The sequence below is a fragment of the Aptenodytes forsteri genome, unplaced genomic scaffold (genome assembly GCF_000699145.1).
Source record: "Aptenodytes forsteri isolate BGI_AS27 unplaced genomic scaffold, ASM69914v1 Scaffold193, whole genome shotgun sequence".
NCBI classification, from domain to species: Eukaryota; Metazoa; Chordata; class Aves; order Sphenisciformes; family Spheniscidae; genus Aptenodytes; species Aptenodytes forsteri.
This window is the reverse complement of record NW_008795405.1, coordinates 10,343,807-10,364,031: the sequence shown is the minus strand read 5'-3', so window position 1 is coordinate 10,364,031 and position 20,225 is coordinate 10,343,807. Positions and strand designations below refer to the sequence as shown.

At 35.2% G+C, this 20,225-nt stretch overlaps 1 protein-coding gene across 1 annotated transcript in view; it reads left to right on the top strand.

The window, feature by feature from the left end:
- Positions 1-2,409: 2,409 nt before the first annotated feature.
- Positions 2,410-20,225, top strand: part of TRIP11 (thyroid hormone receptor interactor 11) — a 32,504-nt gene continuing 14,688 nt past the window's right edge. Inside the window, exons 1-13 of the mRNA XM_019472468.1 lie at positions 2,410-2,481; positions 3,588-3,698; positions 4,848-5,123; positions 5,964-6,032; positions 6,754-6,919; positions 8,605-8,970; positions 9,646-9,686; positions 10,725-10,931; positions 11,554-14,583; positions 17,466-17,606; positions 17,823-18,016; positions 19,558-19,721; positions 20,029-20,132. Of these exons, the coding sequence (XP_019328013.1) occupies positions 5,019-5,123; positions 5,964-6,032; positions 6,754-6,919; positions 8,605-8,970; positions 9,646-9,686; positions 10,725-10,931; positions 11,554-14,583; positions 17,466-17,606; positions 17,823-18,016; positions 19,558-19,721; positions 20,029-20,132 (4,587 nt within the window). The 5' untranslated portion in view covers positions 2,410-2,481; positions 3,588-3,698; positions 4,848-5,018. The remainder of the gene's footprint in view (positions 2,482-3,587; positions 3,699-4,847; positions 5,124-5,963; positions 6,033-6,753; positions 6,920-8,604; positions 8,971-9,645; positions 9,687-10,724; positions 10,932-11,553; positions 14,584-17,465; positions 17,607-17,822; positions 18,017-19,557; positions 19,722-20,028; positions 20,133-20,225) is intronic.

Genomic DNA, 20,225 nt, shown 5'->3' with positions numbered 1-20,225 from the left:
CTGCTGAACCGCGGCTTGGTGCCTTTCGGGAGAGCTGCTGGCTTTGTTTTCGCTTTTATTCCGCCCCTGTGGCCTCCGGATCTGGAGAATAAACACGCATATTCCCAGGCCATAATAGCAGAGATAAACTTGTTCTAGGTTTATTATTCGGAAGTTTGAATTGCATGAAGCGTTGTGTTGATCAGTAATGAAATCACACAAACAACGCTCTTCTTCCATTCTGTTTGCTTAGTTTATCTAAAACCCCGTTTAATTAGCTGCTTTTAGGGTGGTTTCATAAAACTGCAGAGTAGTAGTAGTAGTACGGAGGGTTTTTTGCCACTGGTGTGATCTAAGTCTGACGTGTCACACAGGCAAAGGTCCAGTGTTTCTGATGTTTTTGTTATTTATATTTTGGTTGGGCCCAGAGAAACCTGTCGAGTTCTACCATTCTCCTACAGCCAAGTAGGAGAACATGGCCCTTGTTTTGTGGGGATTAGAAGCTAGGATGATTTATATTTAAAACAGAAAGTTGAAACAAAAAAGCTGAGACATCAGGGTAAGATATTCAATAAAGGAATAGTAAATTTATTCTAGACTATGGTCTTTATATTTTTAATAATGCCTTTTTGTTACGAGTTTTTAAATAAAACTTTTGATTTTTCTAGTAAAGCAATTGTATAACATGGTAATAAATATCAATAGATTAATACCACTAGTATTGTTTACCATCTTGAAACTGTAACTTCTTGAAAAAAGTGAGCATTCTCAAAACAGTGTTAGAATAGCAACCACAAAGAACAACTAAGACTTCTGAATACTTGCCTTAAATGTGAAATTAAACAATTCTACTTTGTTTGCAACTTCACAACTATGAAGCACTGTGCAAGTATTGTATAAATCTTGTTGGCAAGCTGATGCTACTGGTCTCATATGGATGGGCTTTTTTGTGTGCAGGTAAAATGCTGGGATGAGAGATTTTTTCTGATAACTGCAAAGTTATCTTTTTTTCACTTTTCTGAAAGACTTGGTTAGAATCGTTTTAAATTCCGAAATCCATATTAGTTTAGTTTGGAAACTTATTTTACGCTGCTAAACTGTCTAGTCATCTAGTGCGTTTGTTTTGCCTTTTTAAAAGATAAATTGAGATTCCGATTCACACATTTGTGCTTTAGTTTGTGCAACAGAGATGTGCTGATGTTCAGTAGTGACTTCCAGGTGTACTTGACTGCTAGATACTGCTGTGAACAACTTCTGTTTCCTAAAAATTTCAGAGTAGTACATTTTTATGGGTTACTAGCCTTGATGGTGTAAAAATCTAGTGGCATCTAAGTACTCTTCTGTAAAGACCTTTAAATACTGTGTGGCCTAAAGCACGCTTTTCAAGCAGTTCCTTACATTCCTTTCTTTAATTTCCTAATTTTCTAATGTTTCCTAATTTTTAATATTATCCCTTACATTCACTGCTTTGACTGCCATCTGAACTGAAGATGGTGTTTGTGGATTATAGACTTTAACATCTGAAGTTTAGCCGTTTTCATGGGTAGATTGTTGCCTCTGCAGCACTTGAGCTGCATCAGTTTTAAACAGCACATAGGAAACGATGAAATACAGTATTTACTTGAAAATTATATTTATTTCAAATTTTGAAAAATTGTCAAGGTTGCTTTATAGTCAGTTCAGGATGATTTCTCATTAATAAAGGGAAATGTGGTGTTTCTATCCATTAAAAGTGGGACATGGGAGAAGTAAATGTAGCCTATTTGAGGAAGGTTGATCATTAAAGGAAGAGTATCCAGGGACAAAATTATGTGCCTTTTGTATTAGAGAAACTGGTATGGTAGATTGTGTCACCTTTGTAAATGAAAGCAAGTCTTAATGGGGGTTTCATGCCTTTATGTGGGGGGCAGGGTTGGTGTTTTGTTGTGTGGGTTATTTTGTGGGTTTTGTTGGGCTTGGGGTTGGGTGGTTTTTTTCATGAAAATTTAGTCATTGTTGTGTGTATTTTATGGAACTAATTCTTGTTTTGAAACTTCACATGAGATTACTGAGAAACACACAACTGTCATGTCGGGGGCAAAGTCCTAAATGAAAAACAGAATCAGTGACATTAAATAGTCAAGTAAAAATTTTCATTTCCCTTATTTTCAAGGTTAAATCTGTACTCTTCTGTTAGTTTTGTGGTCTGACTTAAAGCCTACATAAGAGAGAACTAAATGAGGTTCAGAAAGACTCTCTGGTCTGAAAAGTAATTCTGATAGTGTTCTGATAAAAGCAGCTTTTGATATTTACCTAGGAATGAACACTGAATGAACACTGAATCAGTCTAAAGTAAGGTACTTATTAATAACTGTGGTCTTAACTGATGCCTACTTAACAGATTAAAAGTAGTTTAATAAAAATTAAAATTTTCACTTTCTTTCAGATGCAGCAACAGAACTCCATGTGTCCAATTCTAGACTCAGAGAAATAGAAAGTATTAATGCAGCACAAAAACTTGAAGTAAGAAATTTTGGAATGCTACTGTAGTTAAAAGCAATTAATAACATTTGTTTCTTGTAAATGTGAAATATTGAACTGAAGTTGCTTCTCCCTGGGTAAATCTAGAAACAAGAGTGACAGTGGTGTTAGAATGTGGCTCTTTTTTTTTGGTGACAAACCGCCATCACAGGGTGCCACACTTGTTTATTGGAGTATGCACGTGGTGCAGATTTTCATCTTTTGCTAACTGCTGCATCCTGCGACTATTCCTACCTATGATGTGGACTTGGACTGCAGCCAAGTGCATTGACTTGGCTCTGAAAAATCTTTTAAAGTTTTCATAAATTTTAGCTGGTAAAGAGTTAAAATTGGTTTATAGCGTTTCGTATATGGCCACAAATAAAAACAGATCTAGAATGCCTGGTTATGCTGGACAGCATGTCTTTTGCAGCAAGCTTCAAAGTATAGAGTGTGCATGTTCCCTGATGCAGTTCTCTGTCTGTGTTGCCCTACTGTATGGTCATTTTGACATAGCTATGGATGGTTGTGCTCTTCCAAAACTGCTTACAAATCCCTTGTGGAAAGTGACTTTCTGTACTTTTACAAAGGACTTGTTGGTCTTGTGACTTTATTTATGGCTGTAACCAACAACTTCCATGTATGTCTTCAGCCCTCGAGCATTGAGAAGTTAAGATAGTATTTTGGGGAAGCAGCTGTTCCTGCTTCTCCTTTTTCTAGAGTCTTGCCATCTGCTATTGGCCAACATCAGAGACGGAATACTGGACTGTATGGATATTAGCTCCGATTTGTGCTCTGTGGCTGTTCTTAAATTCCACCTGTGGATCATGCGAAGATGTAATTTGGCCCTGAATTTTTCTTCCTGGCATTTACCTCTGGTCACCATAAACCTTTTTCTGAAAGTGAGCTGAAGTCCATGCCGTATAAAAATGGAAAACTTGGACATGAATGTGATTTTGGGCCCATACTTGGAAGTTACTGTTACTGTGTGTTTTGAGTGAAATAACATGAGAAATATGTACAATTTAGTTGATTTCTTTACTGTTCAGCAGGCTAATTCTGTAAGAATTGTTCCAAATTCATCAACATTCATTTCTCATTTTTGCTAGAATGAGAGACTGAAAAAAGTTTGTAGCGATTTAGAAGAAAAGCATGAAGCAGCAGAGCTTCAAATAAAGCAGTTATCTCTAGAGTACCGAAATCAGCTTCAACAGAAAGAGGTAGGATACAGAGTCAAATATTTGAGTGTGTCCAATAAACCTATGTATTATGCTGTTTAATCTCCTTATTATAGTATCTGTGCTTTTTCAGTGAAAGTATTGGTCACAGTTATGGTTTCTTGGTTTGTTAATGTAGACACTGAAAGACTAAGACATATCTCATTGAATCATGTAATATGAGCAGAGCTGCCAGGAGATAGTTGAGACACGAGAAGATTCCCTGGGAATGTCATGCATATATCAGAATTTGTTGTTTCTGGAATCACTGTGAGAAAGGACACTTAAAGATAATTAAATCAGAAATACAAAGCAGTTTAAGGAAGGCAACAGGAGCAAATTCTCATTTGAAGTGGTTATATTGTCTGTAGATATCATAATTATTTATCTTAACGTATACAATTAAAGGGAACAGAACTAGCTTTCATAATTTGAGAAGTGTCCCTTTGTGATGGAAACATCAGCTTTATAACCTATTGTGTAACATGAGATTTAACAGCCTTTTAAATGAAGAAAGTTGCCAGTATGCCTAGAATTACACAAAAGGAGTTTTATTTCTGCTTTGTTTGTAAATGCCTGTGGGAACTAGAGGAAGCAGGATTTTGAAATGTATAGAATTCTGCTTATTAAATACAATAACAGAGTTATGAGAAAATTGCATGCAGCTAATTTCAGTTTATTGTAAATAAGTAAATTTTCAATACATTGAGTTGTTAAGCGTAAAAGAAATCAAATGTAATATAAATAACTGGGGGAGCATCATATATTGTTTAATTTTCATATCTGAATACCCTCTTTAAATATTTAATTTCTTTGTACAACCTGTTAGCTTGAATCTTGCTATAGTCCTTAGGTACCTTGGCTGCTGAAAAAAATCAGCAAGCACTTCTAGTGAAGTTTTACTTAACTGAAAACTATTAAAACTTTTAATATGTGTCCTTGCGTGAGATACTTTGTAAAACATCAGTTAATACTGCTTTTCTCCTTTAGGAGAGTGTTTGGGGTTTTTTCCCTTTTAGTGACAGTGATCAGTAATTTGTGCTGTGGGGGAGTTGTTTGGTTGGTTCACATTTCATAAGGCGACAGGGGTAAAGTAGAGTGTATTTTGATAGCCTTCTTATTGAAACAATGCATTGTATTCTGTATATTCAGGTGGAAATCAGCCATCTAAAAGCTAGACAGAATGCACTACAGGAACAACTGCAGAAAATACAGACAGCTTCTCAGTCAGCACAGTTAGGAGCTGGTGTTTTGCCACCAGCGGCTACATCGGCTTCCTATGTTCCAGTGGTCAGACATTCCTCAGGTTTTGAAGGAGATGACATGGATTTTGGAGATATAATCTGGTCACAACAAGAAATAAACAGATTGTCCAACGAAGTTTCTAGGCTTGAATCTGAGGTTGACCACTGGAAGCAGATTGCACTGGTGAGTGGTTCCCCTCTATCTTACCCTCCCTTCTCCCCTCCAAATTAGTGTTTTCATTGCATTTGGTTTTTCTGGAGTGGGTCTTTTGAAAGTTCATGCTGTACAATTTCTAGAAGCGACATGATTTGATGGAAAAGCTAAAACCTAATGATCTTGTAGTCATTTTCTTGCTGTCACATGACAGGGACACATTCAGTGACTAACTTCCAAACGTGATGCTTTTATGCATGATTTGTCAAGTTAGGTGAATGTTTATGAAACCCTTTTCCTAGAATACTACTTCAGGGTTTCATTTTTGTGCAGCCTTTCAAAAAATACTTTTCTTCTTCCTGGCTGTGATATTCATTATTTATTGACAGCACAATACTGTTCAAAGTGATAGTTGGATACTTGCATACTGTTTTTACTTACTCTTCTCTCAGTCCTTGATATGTCAGTTGTAATTCATGGTCTGCTGAGACAAGAAAGAATATAATCTTTCAAGCTATTGTTGATGTGAGTTATCATTTTTCAAGCTGTAGCCTGATTTCAGAGGTATACTTTTCCCATGTGGAAATATTCAAGTAAAATTAAGCAACCCTGTTGTCCTAATAGGTGCAATAACACCCCCCACCCCGAACTTTTACACATTTGCATATAATAATTAAAAAATCCACGGAAAATTAAAATGTCTCCATTAAAATGTCTTTTTTTTTGATCAAAATTCCTGTAGATTTGAATTTTGCTTCATGTTAGCTTTTTTGTTTTCTACTTTTGATTATCAACAGAGGAAGCACTTACATGAAAAATACACATATTTATCACAATTTTCACATGGATATGTGATTTTTCTTTTCTCAGACTTCCAAAGTGCAAGGGACAAATGATGCTGAACAAAGTGAAATATGCAAACTGCAAAATATTGTTAAGGTAAGATGACAACTTTGACAAACTAGTCTTCTCTTCTGTTTTAGTCTTAATGGTTTTTGCATACGGTCACATGACTTGTGAATGTAGTTAAAATATTTACAACACTAGCACTTAGATTTTCTCTATTAAAAATGCATGTGGGCATGTAATTGTACTGCTGTCTGAAATGTTGCTGTGCTGTATTTAAAAAGTCAGTTATTCTGAGAAAGGGTATTTATATGACTCGATGAATATAGTACGTAAGCTTAAAAGAATGACATTAGTATTTATGAAGGCAAATCACTTTCAGAAGCTGTTGATAACTTATGAGACTGAATTTTCAATACACAAAATAATTTCTTCTCCCTTCTCAGAAACATCTTGCCTTTTTTCATTGAAGATGCAAAATACGGATTTGCATGTCATCCTTGAAAGTTACTAGAAATATGTCCTAGTGTATCCACTTCCTATGAAAGAGTTGCAGTCTCTCTACACTGGTTTAATATTTGCTGTTGTGTAGAGCATACTGTTTGTGTAAACATATTTTTAAAAGGAACGTGTTTTAACACGTTCAAAAAAACCCAAACCAACAAAAGCCAAGCAACTTGACCTCTCCTGTGAGAAATCCTTTAATAAATCCTTTAATTTTACTAGGGAAAACTTTTTTCTTTCTTTTGGATTTTTTCTTTCTTAAGCTTCTGTACTGTAGTGTACCATTCTGTTTCTCTAATGATATTTTTAGGACCTCAAACAGAATTTAAGTCAAGAAATAGATGAACATCAACATGAACTTTCAGTATTGCAGGATGCACACAGACAAAAGCTAGTAGAGATAAGTCGTCGACACCGAGAAGAGCTGAGCGAATATGAAGAGCGGATTGAAGAACTTGAGAATCGGTTACAGCAAGGTCTTTATTACCACATGCTTTCTTTTTTATTTAATGTACAGTGAATTTTGGTTAAAGCATCAAATATGTATGTAACAGTGTAATAGATATCCAATATGTGATGTTTAGGAATTTGAATTTCAACTCTAGTTCAGCTTCATGTTTAAGACACATGTGTGTCCTAGTATCTTATATTCACTGTGGTTGGCTTGAACACTGGAATGATAGCATTTCATCTTCTGACGTGTATCAGTCTAGAGGGTCATTTTCTATACATATCAAATGTTGTGCTCTAAATTCTACGCTTCCTGTTTTTTTAACTTGCGCTGAATATAGGTGTGGACGAGACATGCAAAATTGAAGATAAGAAAATCTCAGCATAAAAATAACTTTGGTGAGAAGTGCTATGTGCCAATTGGGTTACTTGACAAAAGCTCAAAGATTGCCATAAGGACCACGTCTTAGTCTGTGGCGTGATTAGATTGTAGGAAAAGCTCAGTAGTTCTCACAAGGAGCTTTTTATTGTCTTGTAGGTATTTCATATTCCATAAAAATAGACATGACAGGTTTCCTTTAGGGGCTTCTTTGCACAAATATGTAAGATTTGCCTGTAAACCTACATTTTATTATCTGTTAAAACTTGGACTTCTAAAGAGTGTATATTCTCCTTTTGGAAAGAGAGATCCATTTTCTTCTTGGAAAGAAGGGAAGTATTTTCACAGCCTCTTAATTTCAAAGGTAGTACTGGTAGGGAATTTGCTACTTAAAATCAGATGCCTGTTAAGATGTAATCTGTCTTTTACTGCACGTTGCACGTATGTACACCAGCAGGACTAATTTAATGAAGTCAAAGGCAGGAATCCCATATCTTTTGCACTACAAGTTAACTGTAAAATAAATACTGCTTACAGCTTTTAAAGAATTAGAGTATTTTATATTTTTATTTTGTTCGTTCTGTTTGACAACATAATACAGACTGGGGCAGGGGGAAGTGTTTGAACTTACACTGAAATTAATTCACAAGCAGTGTGCTTTAATTTAACTTTTTTTCTGTATATTTTCGATTACATCTTTTTATAATCTGTAACTTACCTGGAAATTACATTGGGAGGATTGTACAGAACTATGAATGTCATGATAGTATGGTGGATCTGTAAAAACGTAATTCTGCAAAATGAGATCTTTAGGTGAAAAACTTTGTGCATCATTTAGCAAATGATGTACTAATTTGTAGCAAATTGTTCTCTATGACAACCATTCAGCAAACCTTTGAAATTTAATTAATTAAATTACAAACAGGCATTTTGCATCAGGCTAAATTAGATGGAGTTTGATAAATTATTCTTAGAAAATTGAGGGATTCCAAATCCTGATAAATTAGATTCTGTCATCTCCCCACCGAGAGAGATGGGGGTCAAGTATATTTAAATTGTGAACAATGTATGTCTTGCAACTCTTACCTTTTAAAATTATTTTGAGCCAGGGATGTGTAAGTATTTGAAAAGCTGCTTATCTAACCAGTAATATGTATAGCACTGTTTCAAATGTTAATTCTATTTAAGTAAGCTTTCTGTTGATGATGATCATGTCTCTGGTTTAGACTATCTCCCTCTGTCAGGAGAAGGGGTGGAAGAAGAGACTTTTAACCAAAGCGAGCACTGTAGATCTTTTGCTTAATATTGCAAACAATCTTTTTTGTTCTTTAGATGGTGTGAATGCTGATGCCATGGGTGACTCTAAAATTAGCGAACAGGAAAAAAATGCTCAGAGTCTAGAAGGAGGAAGAGTAGAAGAGTTGCAGGTTGTAAAGGACCTAGAAGACGAAATAAGAAAATTAAATCACAAATTGTCTTCTGCCGAAGAAGAAAATAAAATTCTTCTGAAAGAGCAAGAAATGGCAAAGGTAGAAAAAATCCAAATAACACAAGAATATGAAAATCTTAAATCTGACTTTAGTATGCTGCAAAGTTCTGTTGCAGAGCAAGATGCTCTCTTGAAAGAACAGGAGAAGAAGCTCCAATCAAAGACATCACTACCAGAAGATGTTGTCAGACTACAGCAAGCACTGTTAGGTACAAAGATGATGATTTTTTTAAAATCTTTTAATTTTGAGTATATCTTCACAGGTTTTAGCTTTTAATGCTCAGAATTTATTTTAAGAATTTGGAACTGAATATGAGAATATGTACCTTTTAAAAGTTGCTGCTTTAGAAAAGGGTTGTCCATTGAGGTAAGGCTAAGCAGAATAGGAGACAATTAGGACTAGTGTGATTATCATAGGGGTTTCTGATTAGGTAAGTAATCATGTCTGCCAACTGTTTGATAGGTTTTTCTTTCTTTAAAAATAAGTAAGCCTCAATAGAAGCTGTTTGTTTAAATTCTAAAAGTACACTTTTTGTGTGTAAAGGCAGTCTGTTGCTAATATCTTCACTGAAAACACTGAAACATACCTGTTTAAGAAGTATATCTGTATGTAGAAAATCTTTTAATATTGCATAACTGACACACTGTAGTACCAAAGTCCTCCTAATGTGGACTCAGTTGTAAAAGTAATGCTCTACTTTGTGGTGGTGATTGATGGTGCATTTGAATCTTTTACAGCACTGATGCTTATCATCATAAAATACTGTGAAACTATTCTCTTGTGAGCAGCAGAGTTCTGTTGGGGCAAGGTGGGAGAATGATTTGTTTTTACTGTTTTTTTGGAAAGTAGTAAAACTATGAGTTTTTTTTGTTTTCCTTTATAGAAGCAGAAAATGAAATAGCAAGACTTTCAAGTTTAAATCAGGTAAAGCAATTTTGAAATTAAGCCAACAAAGTAGTTCCTAACAATAGTAACTGATGGGAAACACACGTTCTGGCACTATACGTTTTTTGAGGCATTTGCACTTCTACATAAATAATCTTGTAATCAAGGAGATAACTGTAGATTAATTCTATAATTACATGTGGATTGGTGGAAAGGATACCTTTTGACTTGTGAAACTCCACAGCATACTCTGTTAAAGAAAACTAGTGGAGTTTCACCTATCCCATTGCTACTTAGGCTGCTGTAACATACATTTTTAAAGTATTAATAGCACATTCTATAAAATTTGTCATTTTTCACCTCTTCTGCTTTGGCACGTTTCAGTTTTGACACTGTTATCAGTTGTAAAACATCTCTCTTCTTCCATGTGGTACTCTAACTACTTCTAATGTAGTACTACATTCCATCTTATTGATGAAGTTAAGCAGTGGAACATACAGTTTCTCTGGAACACACCTTTAGTTTTTGACAAGGTTGACTTAGTCCTCTATAAACTCATGCTTGAGAGATTTGGTTTAGTTTACTTTGTGTCCAGTAGTATTTTTCAACTGGGGTCTTCTGTGTTTTGCATGCGTTCAAGAGTTTCCATGGCATTTTTCATGAGGATGTTATTCAGGTGTCCTTGATTAAAAATTCCTGTCTTGCCATGCAGCGTACTACATGTTTAGGGTATCTCTTGGAGGTATAATAGTTTATCGCAGCTGTGGATCCGTATGTCAGAGGTGGATATAACTTTGCTTGTCAGACCATGGCTTTTTGTGCAGAAGTTTGTAAATTGCACTCCTAAACTTAGTGATGAGAAAATAAATGTGTATGTATGAATGGTAGTGACAAATACTTCACAATGAAGAATTTTTAACTGGGATAATATTCATGCAGGCTTAGAGATTCTAACATAAAAATGCATGTTTTGCTTTTAATTGTTGAGGGGAAAAAAGAAACTGTTTCAAATCTAAACAGTTTACAAATTTCAGCAAGATAAAGTCTAATATTTAGAATTATTTTCTTTAACTTAAGGAGGGACTTGAGAAGGAAATGACAAGTGCACAACATAAAAATGAGAATATTCTTTCTGTGTATACTGAGGATCAGAATTCAGAATTAAATCGGCTAAGACAAGATTTGGAAAGGAAAGAACATGAATTAAATGAAAGTATTGCCGAAAGAGAAACATTAATAGTGGAGTTGGAAGAACTAGATAAGCAGAATCAAGAAGCTACTCAGGTAATAAATATTGCAACTAATTATTGAGCTGCTAAAATAAATGTTTAGATTTGTGTGTGTGTGTGTTTATCTTAAGTTGATCTTTGAACATAGATAGCAGGGAAATACAAATTATCCTCTGAGGCTTAAAAAGAATATTGGGACCAGTGTTTCTCCATATCTGCTGTCTCTGCGAAATTCTGAAGTGCAAGAAACCCACTTGTTACAGACAAAGAAATAATATGGCAAATTGAAAATAGAATATACAGATATGCATTCACTTCTGTAATTTGTTATTTTAAATTTAGTGCCTCCCTTTTTTTAAGTGATGGGTGTTAGCTGCATACCTTTTCCAACTGCCCTGACAAATTCTGACAGTTTTGTTTCTTAGGTAGTTCTCTTTTTGTTCCTTGATATAGGTAGTTAGGGTTCTTTTGGGGGAGATGGTGTTCTTGTTTTTAGTGAAATGTAATCTATCCCTATTTGATATTTGGTTTTAATTAATTTAGCATTGACTGGTTGATACTAGTTGACAACTAGGAAATACTTTTCTCCTCTCAATGATCAGAGGATAAAAATGAATGAAATGCATAATTCAGCTGGGTCTCCTCTCCTAATGAATTCTTGTTTGTGTTCATTTCAGCATGTGATTACACTGAAAGAGCAGCTGTCAAAACAACACACAGAAAGTGATAGTATCATCAAACAGCTGAAATTTGACATAGATTTTGAAAGAAGGAAAGTATCAGAATTAGAAATTGAGAAGGTGGAAACTATTAAGGAGTTAGATAGTCAGAAAGAAAAACTAAGCCAGTGTTCATATGCACTTAATGATTTGCACGTAAGTAAGCAGCATCTTCAAGACAATATTAAAGATCTTCAGGAACAATTAAGGAAAGCCCAGGACTGTAATTTGCATCATAAAAAAGAAATCGGAGAACTGCAGCAGAGGCTAAAAGAAGGAGAGGAGGAACTTTCTGTATCCTTGAGCAAGTTAACAGAAAAAAGTAATTGGGAATCTAAGTACACTTGTCAAGATCTGATTCTGAAAGAGAGAGAAGTAGAAATTGCAAAACTACAGAATGACATTTCAGAAAATAAACAACTAAGTGAAGATTTGGAGAAATCTGTGTCTGATCTCAGGACAGAAAATGGAAAGCTGATAGCAGCCATTGAAGAACTAAAACAGGAGTTAAGTGATGCCATATCTGAGAAAAATAAAGCTCACTTGGAAAAAGACACTGTTGTGGAGGCTCTGAAAATGGAAAAAAGACAATTAGAGAGCGAATTAAACCAGACGGAAAAGAGGCTTTTGGAACAAGCACATAAGTATAAGCAAACTATTGAGGAATTATCAAATGCAGGTAGTATGGATACCACTGCATTGCAGCTTGAACATGAGCGCCTAGTTAAACTCAATCAAGAGAAAGACTTTAAGATCGCTGAACTTAAAAGGAGCATTGAGCAGATGGAAATTGACCATCAAGAAACAAAAGAGATGTTGACTACTAGCTTAGGAGGACAAAAGCAGTTGACAGAACTTGTAAAAGAAAAAGAGGTATTTATTGAAAAACTTAAAAACCAAGCCTTACAAGTGAAGCAGGAACTTGAGGAATATATAAAAGTTTCAAAAAAGCAGGATGTCTTAAAACAGAACTTGGAGGAAAAAGACAGAAGTCTTGCAGTCATGAAGGAAGAAAATAATCATTTGAAAGAAGAAATTGAACGCCTTAAGGATCAGCAAAGTAGATCTACGCCTGTGGTTGAGCCTAAAACTCTAGATATTATTATTGAACTCGAAAGTGAGGTAACGCAGTTAAAAGTGATAAAGAATAATCTTGAAGAAGAAATAGAAGTTCACAAAAAAACAATAGAAGATCAGAATCAAACAACAGTGCAACTTCAGCAGTCTTTGCAGGAACAAAGAAAGGAAATAGATGAGTCTAAATTTCAGTGTGAGCAAATGAATGTCACACATGAAAGACTTTCTTTAGAGAAAGATGAGGAAATTAAAAATTTGCAGAAAACAATTGAACAGATTAAAACTCAGTTGCACAAACAGAGACAGATTATTCAGACTGACTCCTCTGACCTTTTTCAGGAAACCAAAGTTCAGACTCTTAATGGAGAAAATGGAAATGAAAAACATGACTTATCTAAAGCTGAAATTGAAAGACTGGTAAAAGGTATCAAAGAAAGGGAGATGGAGATTAAGCTTCTAAATGAAAAGAATGTTTCTCTAAGTCAGCAAATTGATCAGTTGTCTAAGGATGAAGTTGGCAAACTTACTCGGATCATTCAAGAGAAGGATTTAGAAATACAAGCTCTCAATGCTAGAATTTCCTCAGCTTCCTATAGGCAGGATGTTCTTTGTCTTCAGCAGCAGCTGCAAGCTTATGTTATGGAAAGAGAACAGGTACTAGCAGTTCTAAGTGAAAAGACAAGAGAAAACAGTCAGTTAAAAACAGAGTATCGTAATATCATGGATATGGTTGCTGCTAAAGAAGCAGCTTTGGTAAGGTTGCAAGAGGAGAATCAAAAGTTATCTAATAGATCTGAAAACAGCAGTCAAGATATGTCTAGAGAAACTATTCAGAATTTATCCCGGATCATTCGAGAAAAAGATATTGAAATAGATGCTCTAAGTCAAAAATGCCAAACCTTATTGACTGTCTTGCAGACATCTGGTACAGGTACTGATAACGGATCAGGAGGTGTTAACAGTAACCAGTTTGAGGAACTTCTACAAGAACGTGATAAACTAAAACAGCAAGTAAAGAAGATGGAAGAGTGGAAGCAACAAGTAATAACCACGGTTCAGAACATGCAGCATGAATCAGCTCACCTCCAAGAAGAGTTACACAAGCTTCAAGCACAAATTTCAGTTGAAAGCGATAGTAATTCGAAGTTGCAGGTAGATTATAATGGCTTGATTCAGAGTTACGAACAGAATGAGAAGAAGCTGAAAAGTTTTAGCCAGGAATTAGCACAAGTTCAACACAGCATAGGACAGCTTCATAGCACCAAGGACCTTCTCCTGAGTAAACTTGATTTGGTAACACCATCTGTGGCAACAGCTTCCACCGTTTCACAGCTTTCAGGCATTCAATACAGTGCTCCTGAAGTACTCAGTGATGAGTCTAAACTCCTTCAAAAGGAATTGGAACAACTGAAAAAAAAGTTGCAAGAAAAAGATTCAACTATTAAGACTCTTCAGGAAAACAATCAACGATTATCTGATTCTGTGGCTACAGCATCAGAGGTTGAAAGAAAGAGTCAAGAAGGGACTGAGTCAGAGATGAGGCAGATCAAAGAAAAACATGATGTCTTACAGAAATCCCTTAGGGAAAAAGACATACTAATTAAATCGAAAAGCGATCAGTTACTTTCTGTGAGTGAAAATCTTAGTAACAAAGAAAATGAAAATGAGCTTTTGAAGCAAGCTGTAACTAATCTTAAAGAAAGAAATTTAATTTTAGAAATGGATATTCGAAAACTGAAAGAAGAAAATGAAAAAATAGTTGCAAGGTGTAGGGAAAAAGAAACAGAATTCCGAGCACTTCAGGAGACTAATATGCAATTTTCGATGATGCTGAAAGAGAAAGAGTTTGAGTCACACTCAATGAAGGAAAAAGCTCTTGCTTTTGAGAAGCTGTTGAAAGAAAAAGAACAGGTATGTGCATTCATATTTATGAATATCTTTTAGAATTAGTTACATGGTAATGCATTTTTGTGTATATGTAGTCATCAAATGTTTGCCTGAAATCCATTTGTGACTCCTTACTGCATTACGCTACACCAAAAATCCTCCCCCTCAAAGTTAAGAAATTAAAAGTCAGCAGGTGAGTGGTTTACAATGTTGTCTGTTAATTGTGCAGCCATAAACTACACTTTTCATTTATTTGGAAATTGCTCTTTACTGAACAGCTGCTTAATACTTTGCTTTGGCCCTATTCTTCATTGTGCCCTATATTATTTCTACTGTATAGTGCTCAAACTTCTGCAGAGTTGGCCAGCAGGACTGATTTTCCAATGTGCTTTCCTCTAGTGTTTGTCATTCCAATGTGACTGCTTCACAACATCCCTGTGAGATGAATGGGTTTATGGGTCTTGCTTTTATGGCTGGAGAAGCTCCACTGCAATAAAAAAAAAAGATAAAAGATTGGACAAGCTAAATTAATGGTTTCTTCTCTACAATTTGACACATGGAAAAATTGATACATTTTTCAAAGCGTATGTTCAGAGAAAAGTTGCAGTGGCTTATTAATTATTGCATATGTAATTTGAGGAAGAATCTTTTTTAAAAGAGCAAAGAATTATGTGGCATCACTGACACACAGGTCAACAGCACGTTGTATGAACTGCTGCTGCTGGAGTTAAGGAAGTAATGTGTGAATTGCCATTTCTCTTTGAGAAATAGGCATTAAGTACAGTGCAAAAGTCTTACTGTAGTTTTGACAAACACTTGACAAAGGATGTAGATATCTTTGGTTTACTTTGTAAGCTCTGAAGGTGAATATGTCCTAGTGGGCAGTCTTTTCTGGTAATTAATTCCAAACAGATAATTTTTTCTTTCCTCTGTACTGTCCAGGCTCCCATTCTCTTCATCTTGGTGGTTCTGGTCACCATTCTTCAATCTTCTCTTACAGTTGTCCCCTCCATGCATACTGTTCTTATTCTTCCTGTTGCCTTTAGCATCCCTTTTCATTTTCCAAAGTTATAAGCATTGCCCATTATCAGAGTGGTATTTATGCAAATCATTGCTAAGTAACTTGGCGTTAATTTTTTTTTCCCCTGCTATAAGTATAATAAAAAATTTCATAGAATCATAGAATGGTTTGGGTTGGAAGGGACTTTAAAAATCATCTAGTTTCAACCTTCTGCCATGGGCAGGCATACCTTCCACTAGATCAGGTTGTTCAAAGCCTCATCCAACTTGGCCTTGAACACTTCCAAGGATGGGGCATCCACAACTTCTCTGGGCAACCTGTTTCAGTGCCTCACCACCCTCACATCTCTTTGAAGCATTTTCAAACTACCAACTAAATCTGCAAGGTAATGTATTTGGAAAAGCAAAATATGAATTGCATTTAACAATGTGTGTCTCTCTAAATTTATTACTTGGAAGTCTCAACTTTGACATAGTATATGTGAAAAACTAGGATTTTTTTTTTTTTTTGAGAAGTTTGACTTAGGACAGATGTTTAGCTCTGTTTGGTCATAGTAGAGGTTTCCCTATGCTGTTCTAAAGAAATACTATAGAATTACAATGAGAAGTTTTATTGTCTGAAAGTACAGTTACGTTGTGAAAAATAGCTTTGAATTACTATTGGGACTTTTCACGTTCATCAGTCTTGCCCATATAAAATATACTAATACTTTACAAATTCACACTCTTACTGTTTTGTGTTTTGTTTTTTATTTTTATTTTTATTCTAACTCGTGGAACCCTGCATTGTCTGGCTAGGTTCTCTGTTGCATGTCTTTGGCCTGCAGACTTTCACTCACTGGTGGCTTAGGCTTTCAGTTTCACAAGCATGGAACATTTGTCTGGACATTTTTCTTGCACAAATCAGAGAAGTCCCTGTTACATGCTTTGTGTTCGCCATGGAGAACTAGGAAAAGTAGTATTCAAACAGTTTTGTATTTTGTGTGTGTCAGACAATAACATGACATAAAAAGAGAAGGTTTGCCTGCAGGTTTATGGTTCTACTGCAAAAAGAATTTTACTATATTCAGTTTGATAAAAACAAATAGTTGAAGCTCATAAGTATTAGTGATAAAACCAAAGATTGGTTTACTTTTATCCAACATATTCAATAGAAGTAACTGCTTTCAAAACAACATGTGAGACAAAAGGTAAAGAGCATGCTGAGAAGTTTCAAATAACTGAAAATGCATTCATGTGTACATGTGAATTCTGTGTAACTGACATGCTCACACTTCTCCTTTATATGCTAATGTAAAGTTGTAGTAAACTGCATGTAAGTGGGAACATTATTCATTGAAATTTGACACCTGAAAATGTGATGGACATTGCTGTGATTCATTGAAGGCTAATCTTTGGGAGTGAGGTCACCTTATGGTTTGTTTTTAAAGATTTCTTCATGTGTTTAGTCTTCTTAAGTTCAGACAAGTTGACCTACCTAGGCTGATGCTTTACATATGCATGGCCTAATAAATGGGTATCACAGATTCCAAACACTGGGGGAAAAGTGAAATTTTCAAGTATACAAGTGTCTGAGGCACTATGTACATAATACACGTCTATCATCTAAAGATAGGTAGGTATCTGTTTGTTCACAGCAGTCAGTTAAGACAATGCATCTGTATAGTGTCTTTTAGCAATAAGTTTTACTTTGTCTTGTAACATGTGAGTGAAAGAACTTCAAAATAATATTTTCTCTGAATGTTTTTCTATGCTGTAGGGCCATGGGTGTCCTGCCCTTTTCCTTGTAAGATCAGTATGGTCTTTACGCTCTTCTGGGCAAAGGCTGTGTCTCCCTTGATAAAACTATTTGCCACATTTGAAATGCTTGTTTGTGTCTTCAACAGGGCAAGACAGGAGAATTGAATCAACTGTTAAATGAAGTTAAATCAATGCAGGAAAAGGCTGTTACTTTTCAGCAAGAGAGAGACCAAGTCATGGTAGCACTCAAACAGAAGCAAATGGAGAGCAGTGCCCTGCAGAGTGAGGTAAACCAAGTAATTTACAGTTGCAAGAAATAAAAGAAAAAAGAATAAGAAATTGCGTCTGTAATATTTTCTGGATTATTTTTGGTAGCAATCACTTGTAAAAAGTATTTAAAACGGATACACATGCAATGTTCTTCAATAGACACGATTTGTGTTTGCTTAAATTATTTTTATGAAAGGTGATAGTATGAGCAACTTAAGGTATGTTCTACACAGATACAGCATTTGCGTGAGAAAGAGCAGCGCCTAAATCAGGAACTGGAGAGGCTACGTAATCACCTTTTAGAAATGGAAGACTCCTATACGCGAGAAGCTTTAGCTGCTGAAGATAGAGAGGTCAAGCTAAGAAAGAAAGTTTTGATTTTGGAAGATAAACTCGTGTCCTCATCTACTGCAGTGGAGAATGCCAGGTAGTCTTTTAACTTATACAGCAGTGGCAACCGTAAATATCAGTTATCTAGACTGGTACCAATGGCTTTATTTTACTGAATTACCATTCTATAATATGCTAAGCACTTGAAAGAACAAAAAGATACAAACTTCTGTTACTCTAAATCAGGAAGGTGATTTGAAATATACTTGGCTACTGTTGAGAACTCAAGAAAGTATTTGTCCTTTTAGTAGCAACTATTGAAATCTCACAACTTTGACAGTGCTTAGAACTAGAAACAACAAAAATCCCCCAACCCATCAATTTAGTTGTCTGTCAAATCAAAAAAGATGGACTTAATTTTAAGTCAAGGCTTCATTCAGTTTGAATGAGTCTTATTTTATACACTTCAATGCACAGATGTGACTGTCATGCTTTGTGAATTGCTTTCGAGACAAGTACACATGCTTACTTTATACCCGATACAGCAGTGTATACTTTCCACGGTGAGCTTTTTTCTTTTTAGCGTGTGTGTGTATATATATATATGTAAAGCAAGATGCATTGAAGTTCTCACGGGTAGCAGAATCTGGGAAGCTAGAGCCAACTGTGGTTTTTTATTTATTTGCCATAATCACATTTTTCAGCCAAAATAATGAAAATCCAAGTATTAAAATTACTCAATGCCTATCGTGACTGTTTAAATATTGTTTTATTTAGAGGAATGTTGGTTACTTTGCGCAAAAGAATTCTTTTTTCATATTACTACAATTGCCCAAATGAACAAGTATTTTAATAAAAAAAATGTATGTAGCTGCAGTCTTTCTCTTTTCTTTTAGTGCCAAAGATGGATTCTGCTCTTAATGTTCTCAGCAAAGAGATTTCTAGGTTGAGCGGAATTTATTGTGAAAAATTGTGGAGAAAGTGGAAGAGTTGGGAGAAGGTTGTGTAAAAACTGTTTGTCAGAATGTTTCTTAATTCTTCATCAAACTTGTCAAATACCTTTCAAGAAATACTGCCTATTTCCCAGCTGATACGCACTTTTTAAATACGCACTTTTTAAAGAGCCTGGAATTGGAGTAAATCAGGTTCATGATATTTTTGCATAATGGGAAGTTAAACGGGGCGTCCAGTGGTCAGTATGGAGCAAGATATACTGCGTTCTTGGAGACTGGCTTTAAAAGTAAAAATTGGTAGAAAGACCTATTGATTCATGTAGTAATTGAAGCAGACAATTAGCAAGGTATGGATTCTTTTTTTGGTAAAGATACTGTTACAATAATGAACAACAAAGATAAGTTGTTTGTTTTTTTTTTTCTTTTTCTAATGCACTTCAAACAAAAGTAGGTTTGGTTTTTTTCTTTTGATTGCCAAAATTTTATTACCAGGCTTATTTAAAATCTGTTGTTACGTTGGTTTTTTGTTGGTTTTTTTTAAAGAGGAATCAGGAAAAAAAAAAAAGCCTTCATTTTATAAATTGAGCTGAAAAATTAAAGGTAGGCTATTTTTGCTGGGATTTGTTTTTCTCTGTGATGACTTCTGTTATTGTCTTCATAAATAATGTATTTTATTTTCACTAAGTCATCAAGCTAGTCTGCAAGTTGAATCTTTGCAAGAGCAATTAAACCTGGTTTCCAAGCAGAGGGATGAAACTGTGCTACAGCTCACCATGTCACAGGACCAAGTGAAGCAGTATGCATTGTCACTGGCCAACCTGCAGATGGTACTAGAGCAATTCCAACAGGGTAAGTTTTGTCAAGAAATAGCAAAGATTGCAACAAGCGTTTTTCAACTGCGATAGTTAACTATGCGCTTTACTTTTTGATAGCTTGAATTTCAGAATCTGTTGTCTTTTAAAAGCCTTTGTAAAAACAATTCTGGCCCTGTGAAAACTGGTGGTCAATATCCCGTTTATGAAATTTGAATTCCACCTCTACCTCATGAAGACCAGATATGATAATGCTGAGTTTTTGCAGTTGCATATCCCCAAAAGAGTTACATGTTGTGAATCAAGATTTTGTTTTGTTTTGTTTTGTATTTTTAATGCTTTAGAAGAAAAAGCTATGTATTCAGCAGAGCTGGAGAAACACCAAAAACAGACTGCAGAATGGAGGAAAAAAGCGGAAAACTTAGAAGAAAAAGTTGTATCGCTGCAGGTGGGCTGAATAACAAAATTGAACCCTGTGAAACTGCTAATTCTTGACTGAATTTTTTGTTTTTAACTGCTGTGTTAATTGTTACTGTCTAAG